Source organism: Dendrobates tinctorius, unplaced genomic scaffold (genome assembly GCF_039654945.1).
Source record: "Dendrobates tinctorius isolate UK_male_01 unplaced genomic scaffold, ASM3965494v1 ptg000003l, whole genome shotgun sequence".
In the NCBI taxonomy this organism is placed as follows: Eukaryota; Metazoa; Chordata; class Amphibia; order Anura; family Dendrobatidae; genus Dendrobates; species Dendrobates tinctorius.
Window position 1 is genome coordinate 23931169 of NW_027361671.1, and position 18832 is coordinate 23950000.

At 40.5% G+C, this 18832-nt stretch overlaps 1 protein-coding gene across 7 annotated transcripts in view; it reads right to left on the minus strand.

Moving 5' to 3' along the window:
* ARB2A (ARB2 cotranscriptional regulator A) overlaps window positions 1-18832 on the minus strand; it is a 663887-nt gene that overhangs the window by 189014 nt on the left and 456041 nt on the right. For 6 of the 7 annotated variants that reach the window (XM_073587607.1, XM_073587558.1, XM_073587597.1 and 3 more), the window contains one exon: window positions 5132-5248. The exons of the other annotated variant lie outside the window; for it this stretch is intronic. In XM_073587607.1, the coding sequence (XP_073443708.1) occupies window positions 5132-5248 (117 nt within the window). The remainder of the gene's footprint in view (window positions 1-5131; window positions 5249-18832) is intronic. 7 annotated transcript variants of the gene reach the window in all.

The window sequence follows — 18832 nt, forward strand, 5'->3', positions numbered from 1 at the left end:
AGGATTTGGCCCAGGAACCGATACCTAGCACGCTGTGGTGAATGGTAGAATTCTTGAAATTTTAGGCAGAACACCGAAAATATTGAGTCTTTGCATAAACTTTAAAAAATGTATTAAATGCTTATAATTGTACATTAGTAACCATAGAAACAGTTAACTAAAAGATCAGAAACACTGAAGAAGCAAACTTTGTGGAAAAAATTTTTTTTGTGTCAGCCTAAAAAAATGTGTCCATTACTTAACAGACACACACAAGGAAAAATAGCAGCACAGTCCTAATGTTGTGGGTGTAATAACTTCTGCAGAAAACCAGCCAAAAGGCCTCCAAATGTAGGAAAAATGGAATGCAAGCAGCACTCCTATGGGAATAAGCGGAAAGTGGCTCAGAGGAAGCGCGATTTTCATGTGATATGGATGTTAGCCAAGTTTGCTTTAATCTTTGTGGAATCACAAAAAAAGAAAATTGTATTCTAAGTGGTTAGTGCCCCATTTATTACCTTTTCTATATTCAGGTGGTATTTTCCATGGTGAGCAGCACCACAGGCAATTCACTGCTATTATGTTTATGTCGTCTACCCTGGACATTGCCTTAGTGGGAATAGTGAGCACTGCCAGATCCCAGGTTTCTTATAACAATGTATATATTCTTACTGTTAATGTTTTAAAAGATATTTATAAACTGCATAGGTGTAGTGCCATAACCATATGATGTCCAAAAACAATGTCAATATAACCATAAGGCTGTGTGACCACGATGCGATTTTTAAGTGTTTTTGCAGCGATTTTAGGCGCGAAAACGCTGCGAAAACGTTTAAAAATCTTGTACAGAACACACCCCATGCATTCCTATGGCATTCCGCACATGCTGTGCTAATGCTGCGCTCTTTTCCGCGGCGGAATCGCATCGCGGAAAAAAAACGCAGCATGCTCATTCTTTTGTGCCGGATCGCAAAGAATTGCCGCGATTCCGCACCCATAGGAATGCATGAGAATCGCTTACTTCCCGCATGTGGCTATGCCCACCATGCGGGAAGTTAAGCGTCTCATGTGCGGTTGGTACCCACGGTGTGGAGGAGAGGAGACTGTCCTCCAGGCCCTGGGTACCATACCCCTGTAAAAAAAAGAATAAAAAATAAAAAATCGGGGTATATTTACCTTCCGACGTCCCGCGCTGCATTCCCGGCCTAAGCGTTCCCAGTAATGCCTTGCGGCAAGGTCTTGTAATGACGTAGTTTCGCGTGACTCTAGCGGTCTCGTGAGATCGCTATAGCAACGCGAGACCAACGTCATCACAGGTCTCGCAAGGCATTACTGACGTCGGAAGGTAAATATACCCCGATTTTTTATTTTTTTTTTACATTCTTTCTTTTACTATTGAGGCCGCATAGGCGGCCTCAATAGTAAAAACCTGGTCACACTTGTCAAACACTATGTTTGACGAGTGTGACCAACCTGTCAATCACTTTCCAAGCGATGCTTCAAATCGCTTGGAAAGTGCTTGAATATCGCACTCGAAAATCGCGAACATAACCGCTGTAAAATCGCGGTAAAATCGCGCTGAAAAAACCGCGTGATTTCTGGGAAGGAGTCCGGTTTTCAGTGTCCGGATTTAAACGCTACGTGGGCACATAACCTTAGGCCCAAGGACAAAAGTCTAATGAGTAGTGTGGCAGTGGCGATGCCATATCAGCTCAAAACTGTACCAAGACACAGATAAGAAATTTACACAAACACACGGTGAAGAAAAAAGTCAAACCATTTCTTAATGACTTTTGAAGCAAGGATCACCAAGCTATGACTTGCCTACTTTGGACACATCATACGAAGAGAGCAATCACTGGAGAAGGACATCATGGTCGGAGGAATAGAAGGAAAAAGGTGAAGACCAGCAACCCGATGGCTTGATATTATCAAGATGATGGCGGGAAAGACTCTGGTGAACTTATCTAGGTTTGCACAAGATCGATCTTCCTACAGATCATTCAAAAAAACATTTAATAAAATGATCCTCTTGGTCAATGCTCAGCATTCAAAAAAAGCACACTTTACAGCTCTTTCAGGTCCTTGCACGTAAGAGCAGTTAAAATTGAATGAACATAGCTGCTCACGTGTTAAAACTGATCCAAGTCGCCAGACCAGGACAGAAAACTCTTGGTTGACTGGAATGTAAGCTTAATGTGGTTTGGGCAGACACAACTATAATATCAATGGAGTCTTAGATCAAGTTAATGCACAGCACATGGCTACAAACCCAGAAACCAGGCATCTTCTTTCTTGGAAGCAAAATTGAAAATGTAACACACATGCAAAATCCGAGATGTATCTCACATTTGCATAAATGAGTGACCTCTAATTCAAAGGAAGGTTAAGAATGTTCAGTCTTGTGTTTGAGAATGGAGGTATCGCCAGGGGATTAAATACATCATAAACTATACCAAACAGCAAGGTAAGGGTGGCCAGATGACAGATCTGAGAAAATGTTTAATTTCCCGAAAATTTCAAGATTTAAAGTCTCTTTTGGAGGAGTGCTGTTGTACACATATGTCCAATGTGAGAGCAATGATAAAGTTCCATTTGCTAATTTTTGCAGAAATCTGTAAAAAAGTGTTTGTAGATGGTAATATACTGTAGATGTTAAAGGCAGTAAAGTAGCTGTGGCATGTCCAGGGTGGGCTCTCTAATCTACTGTCTTGTCTAGCCTTCATGCAACACCCAACAGATAAGAGCAGCCAACAAGAGCAATGATGCGGTCCCTACTGGCTGCTGTACATTGGCTGGGCAAGACAGCTTTGCCATAGTTATATTACTGTGTTTAGCACTATAATCTATTCTTCTGTATCAGGCTCCTCTGCCCAGCTATTCTGCTTTGTTCTCTCTGCATCTGCGCATGTGACTGAGGTATGACAGGCAGTGGTGCTATGTGCCCATATTCTCACTGGTCGGGCCGACATGCAAAAATACCTCTGCGACTGTGAACATTAAATCCTTGATTGTGAAGAACAAAGCCTTTAATGACCACATGCATTAGGAGAGAACGCTGAATTAGCAAGACAAGAAATATAAAGTGGACACAGACCTGTAATAGGAATCCCAGGTATTACACCCACTAAAGCATGTAGATACAATGCATTAATAAGAGTGAAAAGTTTTCTTCTCAAAATCCATGTGAACAGCTCTCAATTTACTATAAGAAAGAAGCTGTATGTACATTCTATTGAGAAAATATCCCTTCACGTATGAGCAGAGTGTATGGATATTCTCTATCTTTTAATAGATTTCCAGATATGCCCACTTTTTATTTATCCAAAGTTGGTTTAATATCTTTACTTATGTTTTTCTGATTAGAATATATAATACACACAAATCATTCCTAACAATAAAACTTGTGAAGGGCTGGGATTTATTCATTGTGTGAAATTAGGTAAATGTTCATATATATGTATGGAGTTGTGTAGCTGCAAGCTGGTCAAAGTGCTCATGCTGAATCGTGGCAACAAAGTAAAGCACCCTCATAAAACATGTGAGCACAAAAACTGGACCATGGAACAATGGAAGTAGATGGCCTGGACTAATGAATCATCAGGTGGAAGGCCGGGCAAGTGTGTGTCACTTACCCGGGAAAGAGCTGGCACCAGAAAGCATGATGGGAATAAGGCAAGTCGAAGGAGGCAACGTTTGGTTGGGAAGACTTAGATCGTTGGATTTGGACGTTCTTTTGACACATACCACCTACTCATTGTAAAGGCCAAATATACCTCGTGACAATGGTATTTCTCAATTTTCAGCAGGATAATGTCAGCAATGAATGAGGTGCTGTATAGCTGGCACCCACTGAAATCACACTGGTAACTCAAACACAAGGGGCCGATAAATTAGTCTTGATCATGGGTCCTCAGTTGTCCATGTCTGTCATTGCAAACTCTATATTTCAGCAGTTAAATTTTTGTCAAATGGCTGATGAAACTCCTGTCTGCAGCAAAACAAGCTACAAGATTCTGTAATGTAATCTGGAATGGGCAGAACCGCTAATGAAAATGAAAGAGGTTTCTTGGGATTTTGCCACTGACAACACCCTGGCACCACCACTATTGGGTTGGCTGAAGAGTTTGTGGTGCTCAAATAAGGGCTGTGTCTCTTTCAATGTTTATCAGGCACAGTGCCATAAACAGGACATTATTCAAGCTGCCTGAACCATGGGCAGCATGAATCACATGCAGGCTACATAGCCAGGTATAACTTACTCAGAAACGCAGCGGGATTTCAGAAAGAACATACCTTGAAATGCTGCCTGGGATCTACGAGTTGGTTGAAAGTCGCAAGGAGGTCACAATCGGCTTCTCCCTGACCTGCACCCATACTGACAAGCCTCTCACTGTACAAACACATATGGAAAGACCTGTCAGTCATGAGGAGTATGGTGGGGAGAAGCCACCGGGGACCTTGGACTAGTCTTCTGAAACTCATAATCCTCAAAGTGTTTTTTCTCTGAAATGCTGCAGAGTTTGATCCAAGTTGAACATAGCTCAGGCACAATGAATCAGATGACCAGTTCCCTTTAATATTATGGCTATCTATCAGCTTTATTTAATCATCAGAAGTAGCCAGGAGCTGGACTCTTTCCATGAGTAGAGCAATGTAATGTAAGTTCTATGTTTATAATCCACCAAAAGTGAGGTTTCCTATGGGTTGGTGAACATTGCTCCACAATGCTTAAGATACTGTAGGAATATGAGGAGCATTTATATACTACTGAAAAAAATACCAGATCCATCGCTGTATGCTTTTTCTTAGGCAGCTGTAGAGATTATACTGTGCGCACGTTCCCGAGGGTTTCTCACCATAAATATGTTTTATGAACTCCCTAGTACGTCAGTTCTCTTTGCAAAAGGAAATACAAAACTCTCTAACATTATGTTCTTAAAAAGAAATTAAGCTGCAAAAACCAAAAGCAGCATCATGGGCAAATAAATTTAGGATGTGTGGGAAGCTCGGGAGGGGAAAATGTGGGAAAACAGGGAGAAGATGGAGGTTTCATTAAGAGAACCTGCCACTGTGTGCCTCAGAATATTGCATTATGCTTTCCTCCTGTTAGCTTTACTCAACTAAAGACACAAACAAAGAAAATGATTACCTCGCGCATCCACTCTCGAATCGTTTTATTGGCTTCCTGGTGCCACACGTTGTGAACGGAATCTGTCAGTGCTACGGCGGTGACCTTACTTTTCACATCAGCTTCACGCTGAATCATCTGTTGGGGAAAGAACAACACCAGGTCTGAGAAACATATGCAAAATGTAGGATTTTAATCCAGCTGTGTTATAGATTGAGCAATTACTCAAACGTAGACTTCCTGTGTTTGAGACAACTCTGATGGGATGCCTTTAAAGCATTTGTAAAGTTTAGCGGTGCACGGATCATTAACATGTTGTTGTCGGCCTTTTCTACTCTTACTAGAGACATTTTATAGCAGACGACATGGAATCCAATCTAATAGGAACCGTTAGGCTATGTGCGCACGACATCACTTATAGGTGTTTACGCTCAAAATCCCACTGGAAAAAGTGATTAAAAAAATCCTAAAAATAATGCATTTCAAAGTAAAAATGATTGCTGTGCATAAATTCAGGGGGTTTTAAAGATTTTTTTTTAACCATTTCAGACATCGAAAGTCTCAAAGCTGTTAAAATAAGTGAGCTGACCATGGTATATATAACGTAAAAAATATGCTGCAAAAAAAAGCTACACAAAAGCAAATTCAGGAAAAACATTGGCAGCACTTTCCTCTTTTACAATGTCTAAAACATCGTATGCGCAACCTTAAAGGGAACCTGTCAGCAAATGTTTCTTATGTGGAATAATTTTTTTAATAAAACCTGTCCCTTTTTTGTTGTTTTTCATCAGTTAATCGTCAAACTTTTGCCGTCTTGTATATGACTTGGTTACCTTGAGTTAACATGGCAGAATCATAGTTGCATAAATATCCATCATCCATCCATAAATATCCATCATGCAGATAAATATTCATTGTGTTGGGAGTGTCGGAAAGTTTTAGAGTTATGACATATGACAGTATCATTCATATAAAGGTGTCTTCACTTGGAATTTTTCTTTTTTTTTTTTTTTTTTACAAGGGTCAAAAAGTTTTTAAAGTGTTTTAAGATGTGGATTTTTTTTCAGTTTCAAAACACACAACCAAAATCGACCGGTGACTATATCCTAACAAACAGCGGAACCTGGGTAGAAAACCCTCTGTATACATGTGTGAACATACCCCAACACAGTTTCACACAGTATAACATAACCCGGTAGTCGCGGCACATCCTTGGCTTTAAATTATTATCTGCATATGTTTTTGTGCGCTACAATGCGGGATTTGACACATATGCTAAACTGTTCACAGCGTATGCTAATAATGTTCCCAATAAAGCTAATTAATATAGCAACATCCAAAAACAGCCAGCAAAGACAGAACGCTATGTGCTAAATGCAAAGGAGATTATAGAATATTTTATTAACTAGATACAGAATAAAATTTAGAGATTTGACATCAGCCAAACAATGGCAGCTTGAATGGTGGTCTCATTTTTAGCTTCCCTTCGGTTAGATGGTGAATAGAGTATTGCAGAACATGAATGACTGAAGTTCGCGAAAACTATTTACGGGACCCTGGCCCAGTGGTCACATCAGTGGTCCGTAGCAGCAGGACCAGAGTACCGCAATCCTCCTACTACCTGACGGCATTCTGGACACCTCTTCTGACTACTCGGCCCCACCACATCATGAAGTCATGGCATGATATTATAGCAGGCCTGGTACAGAACACCAATGTGGCCGTTAGACCAGAATTCTGAGAATTGTTTTGATTAACTTGTTTGGAGACGGGCTGGCTTGTTTCAAAAGCTAAGCCAGCCCCTTTCTTTATCATGGCAGTTACACAGACATAGCAAATCTGGGTCTGGAAAAGACAGCTGAAGATCGGAGCACGTGTGATATTGGTTTATTAGTGAACTGTATGTAACTCAATACTTTAAGCAACTTTCTATTTTTGCACTGAAGGGAATGGTTTGAACGTCTTCTGAACTCATCTATGCCGATTTATGACCACACCAAAGTTCATTTCTATTTATGTGTTCCTAAACCAGCATAGAGGAGGTAAAAAAAAAACAAAAAAAACAGAGTTACATGTATTCTGCAGTCAGAAAAAAAGCTCATGGACAAATTCTCAGTTAACTTGTGATGCATTTTTCTATGCAACATTTTTAATTAAATGTAATTTTAAAAATTATTTATTTTACTATGTTTTTTTAAATTAAAAAAACTGCTCCCAAAAGATGTTTCATATCCTTTAACAATCTGCACTTCAGTATTTACCCACATCGTAGTAAATTTTAACATGTCGTTCAGGGCTAAGATACTGATTACCCATCCTTATGATAGGCAATCAATATCTGATCAGAGTGTGTCCAAACCTGCATCCCGACTACTCAGCTGACACCCAGGGCTGTGGCCCCCGAAAATTCGCAGTGCATGGAGCCGAAACACTATTGCTCTGCACATTACGTATAAGATGTTATCAAGTACTCTTGTACAGATCGGATTCGATTAAATGGGAGCTAAATTGCAGGACCAGAGAACGACCAATAGTGTGTACTGAGCTGTTGACTTCTGGTGCGACACACCATGAACTTCCCCGGTGGGGCTCTACATATCAGCTGATCAGTGAGTGTACCTCACCAATCTGACGGTTTATCCCTTTTCAGCAAGTAGAGATCTTAAATGGCGAGGAATTGAAACCACAAAACAGAAATGAGAATGATGCAAAATTTTTCCCTTATTCTTAAAAAGAAAAAACTCTCAAAAAATGAAGCATATGTAAACTGTGATCTTAATGTTTTTTTCCATACAAGAGTAAAAGAAATATAAAGAATTCCCATTTCAAAAGTGTTGTGTGGCCCTACATCAGTATTGTCCTACACTTTGGACAGGACATCAATAATTTGGTCAGTGAGTCAGAATTCTGGGAGCACCACCTATCAATTAAAATTTTTGAACCACTCTTCATAATCTTTGAAAATTCTTGGAGAACAGGAGAAGTCCCAGAAGACTGGAGAACAGCAAATGTTGTTCCTATCTTCAAAAAGGGGAAGAAGGTGGACCCAGGCAACTATAGGCCAGTGAGTCTGACTTCTATACCAGGAAAGATCTTTGAACAAATTACTAAACAACATGAATGTAAGCACCTGGATAAGAATGAAGTGATTAATCAGAGTCAGCATGGGTTTGTAACTAATAAGTCATGTCAGACTAACTTAATTTCCTTCTATGACAGAATCACTGATTGGGTGGCCCAAGGAAATGCTGTAGATATAGTATATCTTGACTTCAGCAAAGCATTTGACAAACTATGGAATGGACAAGGCAACTGTTAGGCGGATTCATAACTGGCTTAGTGATCGGACCCAAAGAGTGGTCGTAAATGGCTGCACATCCAGTTGGAAGAATGTCTCAAATGGGGTACCACAGGGCTCTGTCCTTGACCCTGTATTGTTAAACATCTTTATCAACGATTTAGATGAAGGAATTGAGGGTAAACTGATTAAATTGTTGATGACACAAAGGTAGGAGGGATAGCTAATACTAGAGAAGAGAGAGAGAGGATTCAAAAAGATATAAATAAACTGGAGCAGTGGGCAGCAACTAACACAATGGCTTTTAACAGGGAAAAATGCAAAGTACTACATCTGGGCAATAAAAATGAAAAAAGCATATACAGAATGGGAGGAATAGGGCTAAGCAACAGCACATGTGAAAAAGACTAGGGTATACTAATAGTTCACAGACTGAACATGAGTCAGCAGTATGATGCAGCAGCGAAAAAGGCAAATACAATTCTAGGATGTATTAACAGGAGTATACAGTCTAGATCACGTGAAGTCATTATTGCCCTCTACTCCTCTTTGGTCAGACCTCATCTGGAATACTGTGTCCAGTTTTGGGCGCCACATTTTAAAAAAAGACATCAACAAACTGGAGCAAGTTTAAAGAAGAATGGTGACTGGTCTGCAAACCATGTCTTATGAGGAAAGGTTGCAGGATTTGGGAACGTTTAGATTTGCAAAAAAGAAGACTGAGAGGGGACTTAATGGCTGTCTACAAATATCTCAATGGCTGTCACATTGTAGAAGGATCAACTTTATTCTCATCTGCACAAGGAAAGACTAGAAGCAATGGGATGAAACTGAATGGGAGGAGACACATTAGATATTAGAAAAAATCTTTTTGACAGTTAGAGTGATCAATGAGTGGAACAGGCTGCCACGAGAGGTGGTGAGTTCTCCTTCCATGGAAGTCTTCAAACAGAGGCTGGACAGACATCTGTCTGGGATGATTTAGCGAATCCTGCTTTGAGCAGGGGGTTGGACCAGATGACCCAGGAGGTCCCTTCCAACTCTACGATTCAATAATTCTATGAATGGGTCCAATGAAGAAGATGAGCAGTGTGATTAACCAAACAATGAAAAAGAGCAATCACAGGAACCCCAGACACCTTCACTGCTGATTGCTGGGGTATCCTAAAGGCAGCCAATCAGTGCTGCAATTTCAAATAAATTCTTAAAATTTATATTAACAATGTAATACAACTATTTTTAGGTGCTAATGCAAAAAGATTTTTCTCCAGCTATGACCAGTAGAAGGTCAAAATTAGAAAGTCACATTTATTAGTCGAATATTAAAAAATATACACACTGGCAGCCACAAATGTCCATTGAAAATCTGACTTGTTTCAGCTAAAAGTCTTTTTTTTTTTTTTTTTTAGGTGCCAGGGACTTCATTTCCTTTCTCATGATGCTGTGCAATATAAATGCGGACACCTAAATATGATTAATTAATGAAAAAAAATGCATCAATCATCAATAATGGTGCAATAGTTACCATGCAAAAATAGTTCCATAGGTAATAATCAATGTAAGTGGAAACTTCTAAAACTCTAAGCAGTGAAAAAAAAAATCTATTGCCAAAGGCTTTACGGAAGCATCAAGTAGAGTGAAATGAAGCGGCAAAGACTGACAGCCGGACTCCCGGGGATAATGAAGGTTTTGCTGTCAAGTTACAAAGTTATTTCTTCTTATTTGAGCGGTGTAGTTAGCAGTCTGTTAACAGGTTTCCTACGCAGCTAAACTTTTACACAATGTTATCAATGCCTCCGAATAGAAGACTGAATGACATGTGTGGGATTTGATAATTGTTATCCACAGGAAGTTCGGCCAATGACTTCCTGCAGCTGAAAGACTTCTGCTCAGATAAGATACTAACATGAAATCCTAGGAAAGCACAAGAGGAGAAAGAACATCAATCCTTGCATGGACACAGATCTGAAAGGGGGTTATCATGGTACACAACCTATCCAATGTCTCCTGCAGATCAACGTTATACTTTAAGTCATACGAAAAGTCTGTGAGAGATTTATAAAAATCGATAACAGGATACGTCTAAAACTCACAATAACCATTAATCAACTTTTCAATATGCCACCGATATACATAGATGAAATCACATTCATCATATATGTGACTACTGCAGCCAATCACTGACTGCAGCGGTGATGCTTCCATTGATGGCACATGACATCCGAGGCCAGCGATTTCCTTAAGTAGTTGCCTAAATGATGGTATGATGTCACTACTGCAGGGCCGGCAGAGAGCAGATAAGTGGTGCTTTAGCGACGGGTCTGAATAAGTAATAGCCATTTTGTTATTTTACTGCATTTTACCGGTTAGCGTTTTTTTTTATAAACCTGTTATATTTTAATTATGGATAAACCATGTGAGATACCCATATAAAATGCAAACAATAAACTTTGTACTGAATATCTTAAAGGCTACGGATGGACACCATTCGCATGTAAAAATTCACTTCTGTCAGTAGTTCCTATGGTTAATAAATTTACACCAAGTGTCAGTCTGCAATCTTCATTCCTACATTCATTTTCATATTCCCTAATACGCTGCAGCCTATGAAGAAGTTACTCTTGTGGGAGTGTCCCTCTCTGTAATACAGGCTGGATGTGATTTCTGCGTGTGCCCAAGGTCTAGCTACTTTCATCTATCAACACAGATACAATGCTGCACTCATTTCCTCCCCATACGCTTTCTTCCTTCTATGGAGCCTAATTATATTTGCCCTCCATTAAAGCTTTAGATACTTTCCAACCTCTCTGCTGCTGATCTGTGTGCAACCTGATTTTTCCACCCTAAAGTTATCAATGAAACCTTATAGGCAATCTACCGCAGCAGCACAAATGTAGACATTTTTGGTCAAGACCATTTACAAACTTTGCATTTAAGATGCAAAAATCCCCCTAAACGGTAGCCTTTAAAAACTTGGCATACTTTGCAGTTTTTAAGCAATATCAAACAATCACTCTAGTTAGTAGTGGTAAATGGACAACTCAATGGATGTGCTTTTCGATGGAAGTGTGTGTTAGAATTTGCCTTGTTTTAAGTCTGCAGCAAACTCCTACAAAGCATTGCGAACTGTGCATCCTATATCAATGCAATAGACTGGCGCACCACTCATACCGTGCCAGTGATAGGAAAGCAAAAGTGGCAAAAAAGGGGCTTCAAATAGAAAAGAAAAAAGTTTCAACCAGTCATTAGTACATAAGAGCACCATTATATTCATTATGAAGCTCTGCAAGTATAAAGAACGATGCCAAAGAAAAGAACAAGAGTAAAAAGAGGCAAAGGAAACCAGAGCTGCAAGATGAACCTCGGGAGGAATATAGAAAATTGAAGTTGTAACCAAATTTCCCAGCTTTAGGAGTCCCTTTATGACTCCCTATCTGCTAAAACTTCCTTAAAAATCCTGCTGTGTTTTAGATTAGGTTGCAAAAAAAAAACTACCATATATATTCTCCATTTTCACAGAATAAGCTACATAAAAAATGCAGTAATACAATTCCCTTTATCGTGAGCGTTCAGACAAGGCAGATTTGTTTCCTACTTTTGAAATACAGAATTTACTCATCATAATGTAAAGACAAAAATCTGCAGCAAAACTACAAGATAATCCACTACAGGTTCCAAAACATCCTGCATGCCCTTAACCCCTTCACGCCATGGCCATTTTCTTCCTCCCCTTCTTTCAAGAGCCATAACTTTTTAATTTTTCTATCAATACAGCCTTACGAGGGCTTGTTTTCTGCGGGATGAGTTATACTTTGAAAGACCCCATTCATCCTACCATAAGATGTACTGGAAAACAGGGAAAAAAAATTCCACAATTGCTTTTTGTTTTTTATTCACCATATTGACTATGTGGTAAAGAAGACAAGGTGCTATGATTCTCCAGATCAGAAGGAGTACGCAGATACCAAACAGGTTTAGGGTTTTTTTTTCCATTTAAGTGATAAAAAAAAATTGGAACCTTTTTTTTGTTGTTGCTTTTTTCATCATTTTCTGAAACCTGTAACATTTTCATTTTGGAGATGTGTGAGGTTTTATTCTTTGCGCCCTGAGCTGATGTTTTTACGGATACCATTTTGCAAAAAATACAATGTTTTGATCACCTCTTATTGCATTTTATTCCAATGTTGTGGCGGCCAAAAAAACCTTAATTCTGGCTTTTTTTTGTTATGCCGTTTATCTATCGTATTAATTTATTTTATATTTTGATACATCAGGCTTTTACAAACACAGTGATACCAAATGTGTGTATTTCTTTCTTAATGGTTTTATTTTTAATGGAGCACTCTGTGTGACTGCAGACTTAGGACTCTTGCTAGTTTTCTGACCTGGGACCGGTGAGTATGTATGAGCTATACATATTCCCGGCCAGTGGGCGCTGCCTCGCTTCCATAGACTTGTATGGAGCGAGGTCGCACCTTCTAGTAGGCCACACCCACTGGCATCACTAGACGAGGAGCGGCCTCGCTCAATACAAGTGTATGGAGCAAGGCAACGCCCACTAGACAGGCCCTGGCCGGGAGTATGTACCGTATAACTCATACAGAATCGTACAGAGTGACTGCATACTTATCAATTTGGACTGGACAAACCCTTTAAATCAGGCTCCTTATCATCAGAGGCAGGACTACAATGCCAGGTAACACCTTTATATGCAGCTGATAACGCAGGATCCACCAGTCACATTATGTGATGCCACAGTTCCCCCGATTTGTTTGTTTTTAACACAGAATGTGACATGTAAATAAAAAAAAAAAAAAAAAAGGGTTATTAGATTTTTGAGACTATTCCTAATATCAAAACTACTGATGAATTGTTTGCACACCCCTGCTCACGCATTGGTTTTCCTGATTCTTATTGGAATGTGCTTATTATAGATTCAGACTGTAGGCAGCAAAGACACTAAGGAACCCATATGGAAACAAGGAGTAAAGAAACCAGAATGTGTGTTCAACCTTAGCATAGATTCCCAAAGTAACCCCTTCTTTATTGCTGTATGAAAAAGGACAACCATTGTATGAACAGGTGTGTCCAAATGTTTGACCAGTACGGTAAATGTAATAAGCTATTCAGCATATATAAAAACTAGATGGAGGCCCGATGCTATCGCATCGGGAAGGCGGTGATGTCACGATGGGGGCAGGCTTTGCAGTGATGAGAATCTCTCCCCCCATGTGCTCACCCACCTATCCACTCTCTCTTTCCCCATGTGCTGACTTCTCCCGTCTGTGCTCTCTTCTTTGACCTGTCTACCCACTGTGATATCCCCCTTGTCTGCTGTCTCTCTCCTTCCTGTGCTGTCCCGTTTGAGCAGTCCCCCCCGTGCTCTGTCTCTCTCACCCCTGTGTCTGACCATGTACAGAACATACCACAGCTCCTGGGCAGGAGAGGAAGCAAAAGACAATACTAACATTACAGCAGGAGATCACGGAGGATACATTCTGTGAGGTAAAATATTGTTTAAAAACAGTCAGTGAAATATTTTTCTTCACAAAATGAATCCTCTGTGATCCCCTGCTGTAATGTCAGTATTGTCTTTTGCTTCCTCCCCTGCCCAGGAGATGTGGTATGCTCCATACACGGTCAGACACAGACAATTTTTAAAATGAACTTTCGTTCGTGGGAAAACCCCTTTAATGTGACCGGCTTCCTCTGCCTGTAGACACGTCGCGCATCTGCCTCCGTGATTAGCCGAATTATTCACTGCGCCGAATTCGCGCAGGCGCAGTGCGACGGTGTTCCGCTGGTGGTACCGCGCAAGAGGCTGCGTGAGTGGCGTATAGAGTATGTGTGTGTGTGTGTGTGGTGCGACGGTGTTCCGCTGGTGGTACCGCGCAATAGGTTGGTACCAGCAGCAGTTTCCATTTTGAGACACCAATCACTTGGGTGTCCCAATATGGCGGTCGGTGAACTTCCTCCGCTTGGAATTCTGGGATACGGTAACATCTGGACAGAACAGGAAATTAAAAAAAAACAAGGCAATTATATAAATAGATGTGTTATATGCATGAAGATATAATAGACATGGTAATGCAATACTGTGTTTATCTTTGATTTCATCTCTGGTTTTCGGTGCTAATTACATAACCAAGAAAATTATTCTAACCTAAACTATATCCAGTTAGATTGTAAATGCATTAGGTTTTTTTTTTGTTTTGTTTTTTAAGAAGGACTCCCAATAACTTTTGTATTCATTAAATATGTGTATGCGCATGTAGAGTAATGCAATTGTACTAATATACTCACCTACTGCTGCTCTCTCCGGTGTCCAGCACTGCCCTTCTCCACTTGGTGGACTGGTCAGATCACAGTGTGCTCTGCGTGACCCAGAAGTGACTTTTACAGTGTAAGCCTATGGAGTGTCAGAACAAAGAGCTGGCTAGTCACAATTGTAAGGAGGAAGACCGGGCTGCAGGTACTGCATCATACCGGGTCTGGAACGGTCAAGGCTGCGTCTGTCCAGTGTTGCTGTGGGGAAAGAATGGGGAACCGGACAGGTCCCATGAACCGGGTGGAGGGGGTGTGGCTAGGCCAGGCAGTGAACAGGAAGCGCAGGAAAGAGTTTTCCTGTCAGCGAGAGCAGGTGTGCGGAACGCTCTGCAACGTGAGGAGACAGCGCGGAGTCGTCCCCTGGCAGAGCTTACGCAAATGCTCCTGTAAGTCAGTGAGCGTGCAGAGTGCCGCGTGCCCGGCTAAGCACAGTGTAGTGCTCGCATAGAGGAGCAGGTGCCAGGTGCAGGACCCTGAGGTGCGATCCCCATTGTTGACAAATGCGCAGCAGCACCTCTGTTGGACAGAGACTCCTGCAGCGATCGCCAGTTTTGCTGCACAAATTCAAGGACTAGGGGCTCAGCGGGAAAAACCGGTGACCGCCTGTTGCCGTCGGAAACTGAATCGTGATTTGTGGATTTCAACTAAGGATACCGCATCGGCAATTGCCGATACTCCAACTCCCATCAGACTGTGTGTGGATGAGGACCAGAGAAGACTACAATAAGTGTCATTTAAATACCAGACTGTCGCGTTAACCTTTTACCTCCCTTGTTTACAGTTTATTGTTTACTATTTCCCTGCGAGGATACCATTGCCATTCTTTTTGTTAAAAATTAAACAACATTGTTATACAGCATTGTTCTGCAATCCCTGCGTTACTGCATTCTCGTACCTTCTTACACAATTTCGGAGATATCACTGAGAAGACCGGCGCTGGATCCCAGACAGACTGGCGGTAGACAAGTTTACTAACATACTCACACTACATTACATACATATACACACACATTTAATGAACATAAAAATTAATGGGATTGCTTCTCTAACAGGAGCTGCGCAGATTGATATACTGTGATTGACTTCTTTGTATATAAAGTATATGAAGAAGGTAGCACCGCCCACTGGACTCCTAAGGCCAGAATAAGCAGGAATTAAAAAGAAAAAATAACAAATTACGTTATATCTTTCCCCCTAAAATTTTTTACATCAATCCATTCTGCTCCTCCTGTTTTATTATATCCTACCCAAAGGCTACATTTTCACTGCAAAAAGTTCACTTTAAGCTTGATTACATCTATTAACAGAGATGCATACGCATCGTGCTAAGAGTTAACCCCTTGCTTCTATGACACTCAATAGACCATCATGGAAAGGTTGGGAGAAGTCACTCTTTCATTGGAAGACATCAAAGCTCTTCAGTCCTAGATAGAAGTATCATTGTTATCATCAGGGCTTAACAATCCCTACAGTTAGGTTTAATGTTTCTTTGGCATTTCAGGTGATCCACATATCAATATCCCAGCATCTTCTTTCCATGTCTATCAAACCTGATACTGTTCTGTAATATCACTATTTACTTGGCCTGGAGCAACATACGCATAGTTAATCAGACTTCCAGCTTACCTAACATCAGTAGAATGGCTCGAGCCGCATAGTAACGTGTGAACATTAACTCTCTGCTGCTCAAAAATAATATTGGACTGAGAATTTTCAGGTCAACAAAACTCAGAGCCATGTTTAACACCGACACAAAAGCCAAATGATGAGCCACGATAGGAAGGGAAGGTACCAGGGCAGCTCTCCGCGCATCACAGATGGATAGAAAGCTTACAGCAAGGTTATTTACACAGAGCCGGCTGGATTTCCACCGCCTCAACAGGATAACACGACACTCACTTTTCCTGCACTTTGAAGATGCAACCTCAGTTCTTGAAACCTTTGTCATTGCAGAGGAAGGAAAGCCAAAAAACAAGCAATTGTACAAAATAAACGCTGTCAGAAGACACTTTCTGGGCCCTTCATAGTCTCATTGTAGCTCACAGTAGATATACAGGCTTTTATTTTTTTGTTTTTTTTTTATCTAAAAACGACTAAATCAGAAAAAAAAGTCAAGAAAAATAAAAAGTGACATGAGACAGACAACGACAGAACATTAAATATAAAGAATGAAGGGAGGGAATTTCATGCTGGTACAGATTCAATACTCCATTTTTGTTGCGCGTTTAACAACCAGTGGTTTACGTGGATATTTTTGATGTAGTACAACTGGACAATTTCCAAATTTTAATTCAAAATGTCGATAATTTAATTAAATGTTCTGGTATGGTTAGAAAGGACTAAGAATACCGTCCCCAATAAAATTTAGCCAAAAACCTGGTGGAAAACTGTTTGAAATGTCACAAAGTTATTCTAATTTGTAGTTGCACAAGTTTTAGCATTATCATGCAAGTCTCAGTCAGCGGCGCCATTATAAAAAAAGTGGGTGGGGCTTTGCAGAGGCGTGGCTTATGTTGCTGACAAATTCATTATTCTGTGTGCTACAAAATTAGATGGACCGAATGCCAACCTATAATACATTACAAAGTAGTGCTGACACTGGTCAGGTAGATTTTTAGTTCCAGAGATCTACTTTAAAGGATGGAATCTCCAGCGCTGGACTTCAGTTAAAAATACATCATTTATTGTAAATTCTTAAATTAGAACAGAAAAAAGTATGGATAAGGACATACAGGCAGATGGGGTCTCTGGTGGTCTCCAACCAACGCGTTTCGACCTAGAGGGTCTTACTCATGGTTAAGACCCTCTAGGTCGAAACGCGTTGGTTGGAGACCACCAGAGACCCCATCTGCCTGTATGTCCTTATCCATACTTTTTTCTGTTCTATTTTAAGAATTTACAATAAATGATGTATTTTTAACTGAAGTCCAGCGCTGGAGATTCCATCCTTTATTTTGCTTCAGTCAACACCCCTGATCAAGGTGACTCCGTGCGCAGGAGGATTATGGATCGCAACTGAGACTGGTGAGCTGACCTCCCTTCATTTTCCCTATCCTTCTATAATTAGAGATCTACTTTATGAGTAGCATTGATACAGACTTTTTTGTATGGATAACATTCAGGTTTTCTACTACCATATTTTTCGGATTATAAGACGCTCCGGATTATAAGACACACCCCAAATTTTGAGGAGAAAAACATTTTTTTTAAATAAAATGGTGGTGCTTCATGTGTCTTATTGCTTACCGGGGGTGGTGGCTGTGGTGAAGCGGGGTCCCAGGGTCGCTGCTGGAGGAGGCAGGAGTGGGGTGATGCTGCAGGCTGGAATGACTGGGTGTCCGATGTGCAGTGCGCCGCTGCCGGTGTCCTATGCTGCGGGTGGTGTCCCCGATGCTGCTGCCCGGGGTGTCCGGCGCTGTCACTGGGGTGTCTGATGCTGTGGGGGGGCTCTGCCGACATTTTGTGAAAGGCCAGAGCCCCCCACAGTTCCATAGTTTCTTGTGCGGTGGACTCCAGGAAAATGCCCGCCGGAGGAGCGGCGCATGCGCAGATGGAGATCTCAGCACCAAGATCTTGGGAGATGAGATTTAAGCACTGAAATATCACTTGAGGTTCTGCCATATGAAGCATTTTTATACATTTTTTGAAGTCTGTTACAGAAGTAACAAATTGTCTTTCGCACATAAATCTATTAATTTTAATCGGAATGACTAATGGTTAACAATGCAGTGAAATATTACATGGTGACATTTATATAATCTTAAAAAAAAATTATAAAATGTGTTTACAAAAACTTGCAGTTTGCTATGCAAAAAATAATCTTTTTAATCTATAATTTAAATATGATTTTACATACGAAAAGCAACATTTTCCTTGAACAAGAGGATGCAACAATTAAGTGGCAGACATGAAAAATATTTAGGTAAAGTTTATGTGAAGCTTTTGGCCACAATTACCATTTTCCCCTAATACACGCACTGACCCAAAGCTTTATGCTGCATTTCTAGCTAAGAAGCTCCTGTGACACATTAAACAATGTTCTGCTTCTGCAAAGTTTTCTCTAAACTGATGTAACAGCTTCACTTATGTTCAATCTT